The sequence below is a fragment of the Symphalangus syndactylus genome, chromosome 2 (genome assembly GCF_028878055.3).
Source record: "Symphalangus syndactylus isolate Jambi chromosome 2, NHGRI_mSymSyn1-v2.1_pri, whole genome shotgun sequence".
NCBI classification, from domain to species: domain Eukaryota; kingdom Metazoa; phylum Chordata; class Mammalia; order Primates; family Hylobatidae; genus Symphalangus; species Symphalangus syndactylus.
In genome coordinates, this window is record NC_072424.2 from 17563766 (window position 1) to 17576200 (window position 12435).

Sequence of the window (12435 nt, forward strand, 5' to 3'; positions counted from 1 at the left end):
AAAAAAAAAAAAAAAAAAAAAATCAAAACTCCTTCGTAATCTTATAAAACTTTCAGGACAGACAGCTGAATCTCTCTGGCTGCCCCTTATTTTCTCACTCCTACAAGTGTCCCATCTTTAGTCATCTTTATGGCGCGCTACTTACTTCTGTGTATATTCTTGCTTTTCCCTGCAATGCTCCTTGTCAATTTTTTACTTGACTAACTACTGTCTGCTAGTCTGGAAACTGAAAAGACTTCTGTGACTCTCCTCACAATCAGGCAATATGCAGCTCCTCTGTTTTCTCACAGCGTGTTAAGCAAGTCTCACTTATCACACTATCACGCTGTGAGTCTTCCTTACAAGATGGAGAATTATCTGAGGGCTTTCATCTCCATATCCATAGCACATGCTAAGTGCTCAAAACTAAGGAATGACTGAGTGGTCTTGTAAATGGTAGAACTGGTGTCTTTCATCTGCCTTAAAATGATCTAACAACTAGCATTTAATAACTCACCCTGTATTGACATTAAGTCATATATATGAAAATTCTAGGCTACCCCAAATAGACTGTTATATTTAAAAGCTATTCAACACTTACACGTAAGACTTAATGAGAGCTTAGTGATACACAGTATTAAACTTTAGACTAGACAACATGTTAGGGTCAAAGTGGGATTTTACTTACCTTGACAACATCAGCTTTATGCTTTTCTAAAACTTGAAGAGTTTGGGCAGTAATGGAATCAATCACTACCACAAGTGAATGACATCCATAAGCAATTAAACCTTGCCAGCCCCTAGCAAAACAGTAATGTTAAATTTTAAGTACAGAACAAAGCAGGACAACTTCTTTCTTGCCAAGCCTAAATAAATGATAAGTCTAATTCATACGTACCACCATTAATAAAATCATTTAAACCCAAAGGCCAGTATTTATCATTATTCCATTTAAATAAAAATCTGGCTAAGCTTAAAATGCTTGTTGAAATTCACTTTTCATTCGGATAAAAAAAATTCTAAAAGATATGAAAATAGAGACCCGAGGACATAAAAAGGAACTTGTGCCCTCTGATTGTTTTCGTAGGCATAAGTCTTTCGCTTATCAGACAATGTGCCTGGGGATACTGCGGCTAATCCCAGTCCTTCCAACTAAATAAAATGACAAACACTGCACAAGACGTTTCAGTCCTCCTAACAACATCCCACAGCTACATAATTTTGCTTTACATTTGTCTAATGAGTAGTTTTCAGGGCTGCAGTGGTAATTTATAGTGAAAGGATAGAGTAATAAAGACGACCTGTTGAAGACAGGATGGAGGAGCCCGAAAAGAGAAGGTGAAAAGGACAGGTGAGAGAACAGGCGCCTAGCACAGGGTCTGGCACATTGTTGAAGGACAACAGGAATACAAGAGAACGAAAAAGAAAAGACAGGATGGGAAAGAGAAAGTGCACAGGGAATTATTGGTGGAGAGAGAAGCACGGAAGCTGAAGGAGAGGTAAAGAGAGGGGAATGGAATGGCAAAAGGGCGAGGTGCAGAGAAAACAGCAAAGAAATATGCATGAAAGGGCGAAATGTATTTGCATGGGGGAATTTCCCACACGGGGCTATTATCACTTTTGTAACAACAAAAATCCACCAACTAAAAGCGATCTCACTGTGTGAGGGCGGCTCCCTGTCTTAGCGAGGCCAAACTAACCAGGGGATGAAACCTCTTGTTCTTCCCCCTTCCCCTCACACATTCCTGGCCGATCCTGGCGACCTGGAAGCCCAGCGCCCTCACCAGTCCACCGCCGCCTTGTTGTGGGCGTTGAGGGCCCCCGTGAGGGTGCGCGCCGACACCTTGAAGTTCACTGTGTAGGGCAACATCCCGGCTGCCAGCCCAGGCCCTCGGCGCTGACCAGCAACCAGGAAGCGGCGGACACTGTGCTTCCGTTCCAAACAGAGTCCGGGTAGCCCCCTGGGCGCAGCTGTCAGGTTCCGCTGGATTCAGGTTCTACAGTCTCCGGGTTCCACCGCTCCCGGATTCCATTGCCCCGAGGTTCCGTTGCCTTCAGTTTCCGAGGATCCCAGGTTCCGCGATCTCCAGAGTTCCGCCGCTTAGGCGGTTGTGCTAATCTGCGTCAGCTGGAGTTGTATTTGGAAGAGGCGCTGCCTCCAGTCAAGTCTGTTTTTTTCAGGTGGGGACTGTAGGCCTTTGTGCCCTGCTGGAAATCGTGAAAAGCAAGAGAGAAGAGTCCCAGTTATTCTTTCTGCCTTTGATAAGTGAATTTAGGGCAACTACTAGTGCCCTAAAGTAGGCATGGGGGATCTACCGATGAAGAAGACACAAACTCTCCGCTCTCATGGAGTTTACAGAGAATAATGAATGAGATTAATTAAGAAATGAATCAGATTAATTGAATGAAATTGCCAGACTGAATGAAGTGAATGGCCCGAATATAAACAATTTCCAAATACAGATAACACTGCATCTCTGGTGTTGGCAATACTCCCATCACGCTTGAGGAAGAAGCACGATGTCTGGGGCCAAGTGTGACCCTTTGTCTGTTGGGGTACCTTTCATTTCGCACTTTCTCCTCTGCTGCTCTCCAGGTCAGACCCAATCCTTCCCTCCTTTGTGTTCAGTGTTGGGTTTATACGCTTTAACTATAGCACTTAATGCAATGATTTCTTTTCAGCAATGATATTGGCAGATGTGTGTTTCTCTCCCCAATACATTGTTAGCTCCTTGATCAACAAAAGGAACATATTGGTGATTTTCATCACAGGTTTTTGTGTCTAGCTTACCATTCTTGTAAAACAGCTTTCTCAAAGGTCACGTCATATCCTCTTAGTTGTTCAAACCAATGAGCATGTTTTGGCTTTTAGTTGATCATGTTTTGCTGCGGCTTCCCTCCCTTTCCCTTGTTGTCTTACCTTTCCTTACCCCACACCCTAACCTACTTTTCATGCGCGTCCGTGTGAAGAGACCACCAAACAGGCTTTGTGTGAGCAACATAGCTGTTTATTTCACCTGGGTGCAGGCGGGCTGAGTCCGAAAAGAGAGTCAGTGAAGTGAGATGGGGTGGGGCCGTTTTATAAGATTTGGGCAGGTGAAGGAAAATTACAGTCAAAGGGGTTTTGTTCTCTGGTGGGCAGGAGTGGGGGTCGCCAAGGTGCTCAGTGGGGGAGGTTTTTGAGCCAGGATGAGCCAGGAAAAAGACTTTCGCAAGGTAATGTCATCACTTAAGGCAAGGACCAGCCATTTACACTTCTTTTGTTGTGGAATGTCATCAGTTAAGGTGTGGCAGGGCATATTCACTTCTTTTGTGATTCTTCAGTACTTCAGGCCATCTGGGCGTATACGTGCAAGTCACAGGGGATGTGATGGCTTGGCTTGGGCTCAGAGGCCTGACATTCCTGCCTTCTTATATTAATAAGAAAAATAAAACAAAATAGTGTTGAAGTGTTGGGGCGGCGAAAATTTTTAGGGGGTGGTATGGAGAGAGAATGGGCGATGTGTCTGTCTCAGGGCTGCTTCGAGCGGGATTAGGGGCGGCGTAGGAACCTTGAGTGGGAGAGATTAAGCTGAAGGAAGATTTTGTGGTAAGGGGTGATATTGTGGGGTTGTTAGAAGAAATATTTGTCGTGTAGAATTATTGGTGATGGCCTGGATACGGTTTTATATGAATTGAAAAACTAAATGGAATAAGAGGAGAAAAACAGGTATAAAAGGTCTAAGAATTGGGAGGACCCAGGACATCTGATTAGAGAGTGCCTAAGGAGATTCAGCATAGTCCTGCCAGCAAAGATTATTTATTTACTTCAAGAGTTTAGAGTGGTGGTTTGGGGATAGCACCAGGAGATATCAGCTGTGATGACTTCGAGAAACAGTGTAAACTGGCAGTGTAAACAAGACCAAGGCATGTATGAGTAGTTGAGAACGGTGAATAGGAGTATGACTAGACAGAAGATAGTAGGGATGACAAGTTTTTTGGGGCACAGTCTAAGTTGGTTTGGTGTCTAGAATGAGGCTGGGGCCTAATAAAAAGGAGCATCTATACAGGAGCTTAAATGGGCTGTACCTTGTAGCATTCCGAGGACAGGCCTAAATTCTGAGAAGCGGAAGTGGTAAAAGTATTGTCCAGTCCTTTTTAAGTTGGTGGCTGAGCTTGGTGAGGTGTGTTTTTAATAGACCATTAACCTGTCACTGAATACTAAGAGCCTGAAAAAATGCTTGACCATTAGTCTGTCACTGAATACTATGAGCCTGAAAAAATGCTTGGCTGATTTGACTAATAAAGGCTGGTCTGTTATCAGACTGTATAGAGGTGGGAAGGCTAAACTGAGGAATTATGTCTGACAGAAGGGAAGAAATGACTGCGGTGGCCTTCTCAGACCCTGTAGGAAAGGCCTGTACCTATCCAGTAAAGTGTCTACCTAGACTAAGAGGTATTTTAGTTATCTTACTCGGGGCATGTTGAGTAAAGCTAATTTACCAGTCCTGAGTGGGGGCAAATCCTCGAGCTTGATGTGTAGGGAAGGGAGGGGGCCTGAATAATCTATGAGGAGTAGTAGAATAGCAGATGGAACGCTAGAAGTTATTTCTTTGAGGATAGATTTCCACGATGGAAAGGAAATGAGAAGTTCTAAGAGACGGGCTAGCGGCTTGTAACCTACATGGAAGAGGTTGTGAAATGACAACAGAATAGAATGGGCCTGTGAGGCTGGAAGGAGATATTTTCCTTGGTCTAAGAACCATTTGCCTTGTGTGGGAAGAGATTGATAGGTGGAAGTTTCAGCGGGGGAGTAGGTGGGAGTGACTGAAGTGAAGGAGAAAAACTGGCCGTGAGGGACAGAAGTTGGAGAGCTAGCTGTTTGTCTAGCCGCCTTATCAGCATAAGCGTTGCCTAGAGCAGTGGGATCTGAGGCCTTTTGATGCCCTTTGCAGTGAATGACCCCAACTTCCTTTGGAAGTAAACCGGCCTTGAGTAGAGTTTTTATTAAAGAGGCATTAATGATGGAGGACCCTTGTGTAGTGAGGAAACCTCTTTCAGCCCATATGACCGCATGGTGGTGCAGAATATGAAAGGCATATTTAGAATCAGTGTAGATATTGACACGTAGTCCTTTTGCAAGAGTGAGGGCTCGAGTTAAGGCAGTGAGTTTGGCTTGCTGAGAGGTAGTGGAGGGAGGCAGAGCGGTAGCCTTAATAATAGATGTGGAAGATACTATAGCATATCTTGCCTTTGCTGGTGAGTGGCCATTAGGCCTGGTGGAACTGCCATCAATAAACCAAGTGTGATCAGGGTGAGAAACAGGGAAGAAGGAAATGTGGGGAAATGGGGTGAACGTCAGGTGGATCAGAGAGACGCAGTCATGAGGGTCAGGTGTGGTATCCGGAATAATGTGGGAGGCCAGATTGAAGTCCGGGCCAGGAACAACGATAAGTGTGAGAGACTCAACAAAGAGCGAGGATAGCTAAGGAGCCGGGGAGCAGAAAGTATATGTGTCAGGTGTGAGGAAGAAAATAGATTTTGGAAATTATGAGAGCTGTAGAGAGTGAGTTGGGCATAGTTTGTGATATTGAGGGCCTCTAAAAGTATTAAAGCAGCGGCAGCCGCTGCACACAGACATGAGGGCTAGGCTAAAACAGTAAGGTCAAGTTGTTTGGACAGAAAGGCTACAGGGTGTGGTCCTGGCTCTTGTGTAAGAATTCTGACCACGCTAACCATGCCTAGGAAGGAAAGGAGTTGTTGTTTTGTAGAAGGTGCTGGGGTTTGAGAGATCAGTCGGACACAATTGGCAGGGAGAGCACGTGTGTTTTTATGAGAATTATGCCGAGATAGGTAACAGATGAGTAAGAAATTTGGGCTTGACTGAAGTAATAGGGGCTGTCTGTGAAGCTTTGCGGCAGTAGAGCCTGGGTAATTTGCTGAGCTTGATGGGTGTCAGGGTCAGTCCACGTGAAAGCGAAGAGAGGCTGGGATTAAGGGTGCAAAGGAATAGTAAAGAAAGCATGTTTGAGATCTAGAACAGAATAATGGGTTGTAGAGGGAGGTATTGAGGATAGGAGAGTATATGAGTTTGGCACCACAGGGTGGATAGGCAAAACAATTTGGTTGATAAGGCGCAGATCCTGAACTAACTTGTAAGGCTTGTCTGGTATTAGGACAGGTAAAATGGGGGAATTGTAAGGAGAGTTTGTAGGCTTTCAAAGGCCATGCTGTAGCAGGTGAGTGATAACAGGCTTTAATCTTTTTAAAGCGTGCTGCGGGATGGGATATTGGCGTTGAGTGGGGTAAGGGTGATTAGGTTTTAATGAGATGGTAAGGGGTGCATGATCAGTCGCCAAGGAAGGAGCAGAGGTATCTTATACTTGTGGGTTAAGGTGGGGGGATACAAGAGGAGGATGTGAAGGAGGCTTTGAACTGGGGGAAAAGGTGGCAATGAGGTGTGGCTGTAGCCTAGGATAGTCAGGGAAGCAGATAATTTAAAGTGTCTCGGCCTAATAAGGGAACTGGGCAGGTGGGGATACTAAAAAGGAGTGCTTAAAAGAGTATTGTCTAAGTTGGCACCAGAGTTGGGGAGTTTTAAGAGGTTTAGAAGCCTGGCCGTCAATACCTACAACAGTTATAGAGGCAAGGGAAACAGGCCCTTGAAAAGAAGATAATGTGGAGTGAACAGCCTCCGTATTGATTAAGAAGGGGACGGAGTTACCTTCCACTGTGAGAGTTAACCCAGAGTGTCTGTGATGGTCCTGTAGGCTTCCGAGGCGATTGGGCGGTGTCAGTCTTCAGCTGCTAAGCCAAGAAGATCTGGGAAGGAGTCAGTCAGAGAGAGCCTTGGGCCAGAGTCCCAGGGGCTCTGGGAGTGGCTGCCAGGTGAGTTGAACAGTCCGATTTTCAGTGGGGTCCTACACAGATGGGACACGGCTTAGGAGGAATCCCGGGCTGCGGGCATTCCTTGGCCCAGTGGCCAGATTTCTGGCACTTGTAGCAAGCTCCTGGGGGAGGCAGGCCTGGAGGAACGCCTGGCCGCTGCAGTTCAGGCGTTTGGAAGTTCTTGTGTGCTGGAGATATGGCTGGGGTTTGTCTCACAGTGGAGGCAAGGAATTCCAACTTTATTATTGTACACCTTGAAGGTGAGGTTAATTAAGTCCTGTTGTGGGGTTTGAGGGCCAGATTCTAATTTTTGCAGTTTTATTTAATGTCGGGAGCAGATTGGGTAATAAAATGTATATTGAGAATAAGACGGCCTTTTGACCTTTTAGGGTCTAGGGCTGTAAAGCGTCTCAGGGTTGCTGCCAAAGGAGTCATGAACTGGGCTGGATTTTTTATATTTGATGAAAAAGAGTCTAAACGCTAACTGATTTGGGAGAGGTCGGATAAAGAAAAAGGAGTATTAACCTTGACTATGCCTTTAGCTCCAGCCACCTTTTTAAGAGGAAATTGCTGGGCAGGTAGGGGGAGGGCTAGTCGCGGAACAAAACTGTAAGCCGGACCAGGTGTGAGGAGGGGAGATGATAAAAGGATTATAGGGTGGAGGAGCAGAGGCTGAGGAAGAATTGGGACCTAGCTAGATGTCATGGGTCTGTAGAAAAAGGAAGATTAGAAAGACTCGGCGACTCTTGGGGTGAAACTGAGGGGACAGGCGGGAAGGAAAGGAGGAAGATTTGGGACAAGTTGCATTGGGCAGAGACTAGGAAGGGACTGACGTGTGAAAGAATGCCTGGATGTCAGGCACTTCGGACCATTTGCCCATTTTATGACAAGAATTATTTAGATCTTGTAGGATGGAAAAATTGAAAGTGCCGTTTTCCTGCTATTTGGAACTACTGTCGAGTTTGTATTGGGATCAGGCGGCATTGCAGAAGAAAATAAGATGCTTAGATTTTATGTCAGGTGAGAGCTGAAGAGGTTTTAAGTTCTTAAGAACACAGTCTAAGGGAGAAGAAGGAGGAATGGAAAAGTGGGACTTGCCGCTAAGGGCGAAGGAGAAGGGGTTGAGGGGTACTTGCCCCTGCCCCAGGAAAGCAGAGAAGGGGTAGAGACAAGGAGAGAAGGGGTTGGGGTGCTTGCCCCTTCCCCAGAAAAGTGGGACTTGCCGCTAAGGGTGAAGGACCAAGGCAGGCGTCCCTGCGTGGTCTGACACCTCTGAAACGTGGGTGAGTAATCAGGCGTCCCTGCAATGATTAAACACCAAGGGAAGGCTGCCTTCCCAGTCCATGATGGGCGCCGGAGTTTTGGGTCCATGGATAAAACGTGCCTCCTTTGTCTCTACCAGAAAATGAAAGGAATGGAAATTAAGAGAAGGGAGAGATTGAAGAGTGGAAAGGAGAAAGTGGTTGAGGGATAGTGAGAGAGGTTGGAGAACAGAGTAAGAAGAGGCCGCTTACCGGATTTAAAATTGGTGAGATGTTCCTTGGGCTGGTGGGTCTGAGGACCTGAGGTCGTAGGTGGATCTTCTTCACGGAGCAAAGAACAGGAGATCAGGGGATTGATCTCCCAAGGGAGGTCCCCCGATCCGAGTCGCGGCACCAAATTTCATACGCGTCCTTGTGAAGAGACCACCAAACAGGCTTTCTGTGGGCAACATGGCTGTTTATTTCACCTGGGTGCAGGCGGGCTGAGTCTGAAAAGAGTCAGCGAAGGAAGATAGGGGTGGGGCCGTTTTATAAGATTTGGGCAGGTAAAGGAAAATTACAGTCAAAGGGGGTTTGTTCTCTGGTGGGCAGGAGTGGGGGGTCACAAGGTGCTCAGTCGGGGAGCTTTTTGAGCCAGGAAAAAGACTTTCACAAGGTAATGTCATCACTTAAGGCAAGGATCGGCCATTTACACTTCTTTTGTGGTGGAATGTCATCAGTTAAGGTGTGGCAGGGCATATTCACTTCTTTTGTGATTCTTCAGTTACTTCAGGCCATCTGGGCATATACGTGCAAGTCACAGGGGATGTGATGGCTTGGCTTGGGCTCAGAGGCCTGACACTACTGATGCTTTGGGGGCCACCAGATGTGCCCAAAACCACAGATCTAAATTTATCACTCTCTTATTAAAAATCTTTGATGCCTTCTGTGAGAAGATTGCTAATTGGCTCCCCAAATTCATTCTCTCCTTTTTTTCTTAAGGATAGAACTTCAGTTTATATCTAGGCACCTTGTCCCTCCATTAAATGAGTACATTTCCCCACTCCCTTTACAACTAGACCCAGCCATGAGACTAAATTTCTGGCTGATAAATGAAAATGGAAGTGTTGCATAGTGACCTCTGAGAAGTCACTTTGCTGTTCTGAGCAATTTCAATAGTTATACCTTACATTATTATTATCTTCAGATATATCTATCTCAAAGGGGAGGCCAACACATTTTTAAGTAATCATAATATAGGAAAAATTATATATACCCTAGTAGACTTAGAGTTCCTCTCATAAAGGAACAAAATCCTAGTCTTCCATTTGCCCCAATGTCTGGCACCTTTCCTGGCATACAGTTGGTCTTCAACAAATGATTGATGGTGCAGGAGTTCCAAATGCCCAGTAAGCATAATGTCAAACAGGCACAAGGTGACAATCAGGCATCAGCGCAGTAGCTCACAGATGGGGGCAGGCAGCAGGTAACCAGCCCTCCCATCCCTCTGGTAAGAAAAAGCCTCTTGGAGAAGGAGAGATTAATTAGTTTAAATCTGGAAGCTACCTTGAAGATAATGGATGTTGGATATTTAGGGCAAGGACAGGCTGGGTTTGGGACAGTAATGTATCTCCCATGATACAAGAGTGTGTAATTAAGTATGTTAATGGATTTTATGGCCTTCTCTGAAGCATCTGTCTTGGCCAGAGTGGAAGACAGAATACTGGACACACCGGACAATTGATCTCTTTAATAGGACAGAACTTATGCTCCTCTTTTATGCCTCAAAAGCTACCATTTCGCCCCATTCCTGATGACATAAACTCCAAAGCCTGGTAATGCGCACTCAGGGCATCCTGCCACTGCTAAATTATTTGCATACCTAAACTAGGACAACTTTTTTACCCTTTTCTTTTGAAGTCAGTAGAGATAAATGCATGCGAACTTCTGATTCCTATCTTGATTTGGTGGTGGAAACACAAGAAATGGAAGAAGACAGAAATAATATGTAACGGAGTAAATGACTTACTTCATAAGTAAACTTTCCAAGGTCACGTAGGTGATGAAGTCAGTAGCTTCCTTTTAAGCACTTGCAAAGTGAATACTGTGATAAACCCTTTACCTGCATCATCTCATTTCATCTGCACAAAGTCACAAAGACTATATTATCACAAATATTTTCACAAGTTCACAGAGTTGCCCAAGTTTATGCAGACAGTAAAAGGCAGAGCCAGCATTGGAACCCAGGGGAGTCTGATTCTGAAATGCATGCCTTTAACCACATTGCCTTCCATGTCATGTACTCCACAGCCCAGTTAGAAGAAACTCCAGCTGCCTGGGAAGCGTGAGATTTGAAAAAACAACAGCTTTACTAAGACATAATTCACATACCATACAATTCATCCATCTAATAGGTATAATTTGCGTGTTTTGGTATATTCACAGAGTTTAGCAGCCATCACCATAATTTCAGGACATTTTATCACTTCTAAAAGAAACCCTGGACCCATTAGCAGTTGCTCACCATTTCCCCCACTTGCCATCCCTCAACTCTAGCAACTGCTCATCTACTTTCTGTCCACATACATTTGCCTGTTCTGGACAGTTCATATGAAGGGAACCATAAAGCATGTAGTATTTTATGCCTGGCTTCTTCTGCTTACCATCACATTTTCAAGATTTGTCCATGTTGTATCGGCTATCAGTACTTTATTCCTTTTCACTGCTGAGTAATATTTCATTATATGGATATACCATCTTTTATTTATTCAGTCATCAGCTGATAGGCATTTGGTTTGTTTCTGCTTTCTAGCTATTTCAAATATGTTGCTATGGACATTCCTGCACATATTTTTTGTGTGAATATATGTTTTCAATTCTCTTAGGTATATACCTAGTAGTACAATTGCTGGCTCATATAAAAACTCTACATTTAACTTTTTGAGGAAACTGCCAGACTTTTCCAGAGACTGCATAGTGTTGCATTTCTGTTAGCAGTGTGTAAGTATTCCAGTCTCTCCAAATCCTGGCCAACACTCATTATTATCTGTCTTCTTTATAATAGCCATCCTAGTGGGTGTGAAGTAGTCCTTATTGTAGTTTTGATATGCATTCTTCTGATGGCTAACGATGCTGAGCATCTTTTCAAGTGCTTATTGGGCATTTATATCTTCTTTGAATAAATATTCAGATCCTTTGCTTATTTTTATATTGAGGTATCTGTCTTTTCACTATTGAGTTATAAGAGTTCTTCATATATTCTAGAAACAGTCTCTTTTTTTCTTTGTCTTTCTTTTTTCTTTTTTTTTTTGAGACAAGGTCTCACTGTCACCCAGGCTGGAGTGCAGTAGTGTGATCATAGCTCACTGTAGCCTCACACTCCTGGGCTCAAAGGATCCTTCTGCCTCAGCATCCTGAGTAGCTGGGATTACACACAGGAGCCATAGTGCCTGTTTGAGTCTCTTGTCAGATATATATTTTGCCAAAATGTTCTCACATTCTGTAGGTGGCAGCACGGACTTTGAGCCACTTAGCTGAGCAACACATTCCCAATAAGGCAAAGGGCTGTGGTCAAGGTCTTATTTCCAAAACCAAGCACTGGCCTGGATGTGGTCTGACTGTGGTCCGATTGTGGAAAGCAAAGGGTAAACAACTCTGACAATGAGAATTGTGTATCTAAGCACAAGGTGCATTACTCCCAGGAAAAATTGGATTAGTCAAAGGGAAAATTTTCTTTTTTATATGTTTCATTATTTGTGTAGCTTTTATTTGCATTTCTGTTTTATTTTATGTGAAATGGCAAGATAATGAGCAACTTTAGGCACACTGATGACAGTCCTACACAGTATCTTCTAGCACCATGGGCTTCTCTGTGCACAAGTCTATAAAATCCATGCATTCTGTGTGTTTCTTTAAAGGCTTTCAAATGCCCTTCTATTGCTAATGCCAGATATCATTTGTTGAGCATTTAACATGTGCTAGGAGATGCACTAAGGACTTTCTATGTGAGCTAAGCCTGTTTCACTTTTTAACCCCTCACACTGGATTGTCTTCTGGCCCTGGAGAGTCATGGAAGGTTAGCATTAGTAACAGGAGAGCGTTTGTTGGGACTTTGGGCAGATTACTTGACCTCATTAAGCCTCCTTTTCTTCTTCTGTTATTTGTGGGGAGGAGAGTAACTATTCCTGGATGATGAAAAACACTAAATTAGATAATATATTAAAAGAGCTCAAAACAGCACCTAGCTTCCTACAGTACCTTATTACTTGTTGACAGTGCTGGAGGATGAATCTAGCCTCCTATTTTCTTTCTTTCTTTTTTGAGACAGGGTCTCACTCTGTCACCCAGG

At 44.2% G+C, this 12435-nt stretch overlaps 1 protein-coding gene and 1 long non-coding RNA gene across 4 annotated transcripts in view; one reads left to right on the forward strand and one right to left on the reverse strand.

Moving 5' to 3' along the window:
* WDR11 (WD repeat domain 11) overlaps positions 1-1918 on the reverse strand; it is a 63248-nt gene extending 61330 nt beyond the window's left edge. For all 3 annotated transcript variants that reach the window (XR_010117440.1, XM_063625048.1, XM_055247030.2), the window contains exons 1-2: positions 1764-1918; positions 668-779 (exon numbers count right to left, since the gene is read on the reverse strand). Coding sequence is in view for 2 of the 3 variants with exons in the window: in XM_063625048.1 (XP_063481118.1) it covers positions 668-779; positions 1764-1849 (198 nt within the window). In the remaining variant the exon portion in view is untranslated. The remainder of the gene's footprint in view (positions 1-667; positions 780-1763) is intronic.
* Positions 1919-1957: 39 nt separating this feature from the next.
* LOC134734197 (uncharacterized) overlaps positions 1958-12435 on the forward strand; it is a 92010-nt gene continuing 81532 nt past the window's right edge. Inside the window, exons 1-2 of the long non-coding RNA XR_010117519.1 lie at positions 1958-2575; positions 6729-6846. This is a non-coding gene — a long non-coding RNA (uncharacterized lncRNA). The remainder of the gene's footprint in view (positions 2576-6728; positions 6847-12435) is intronic.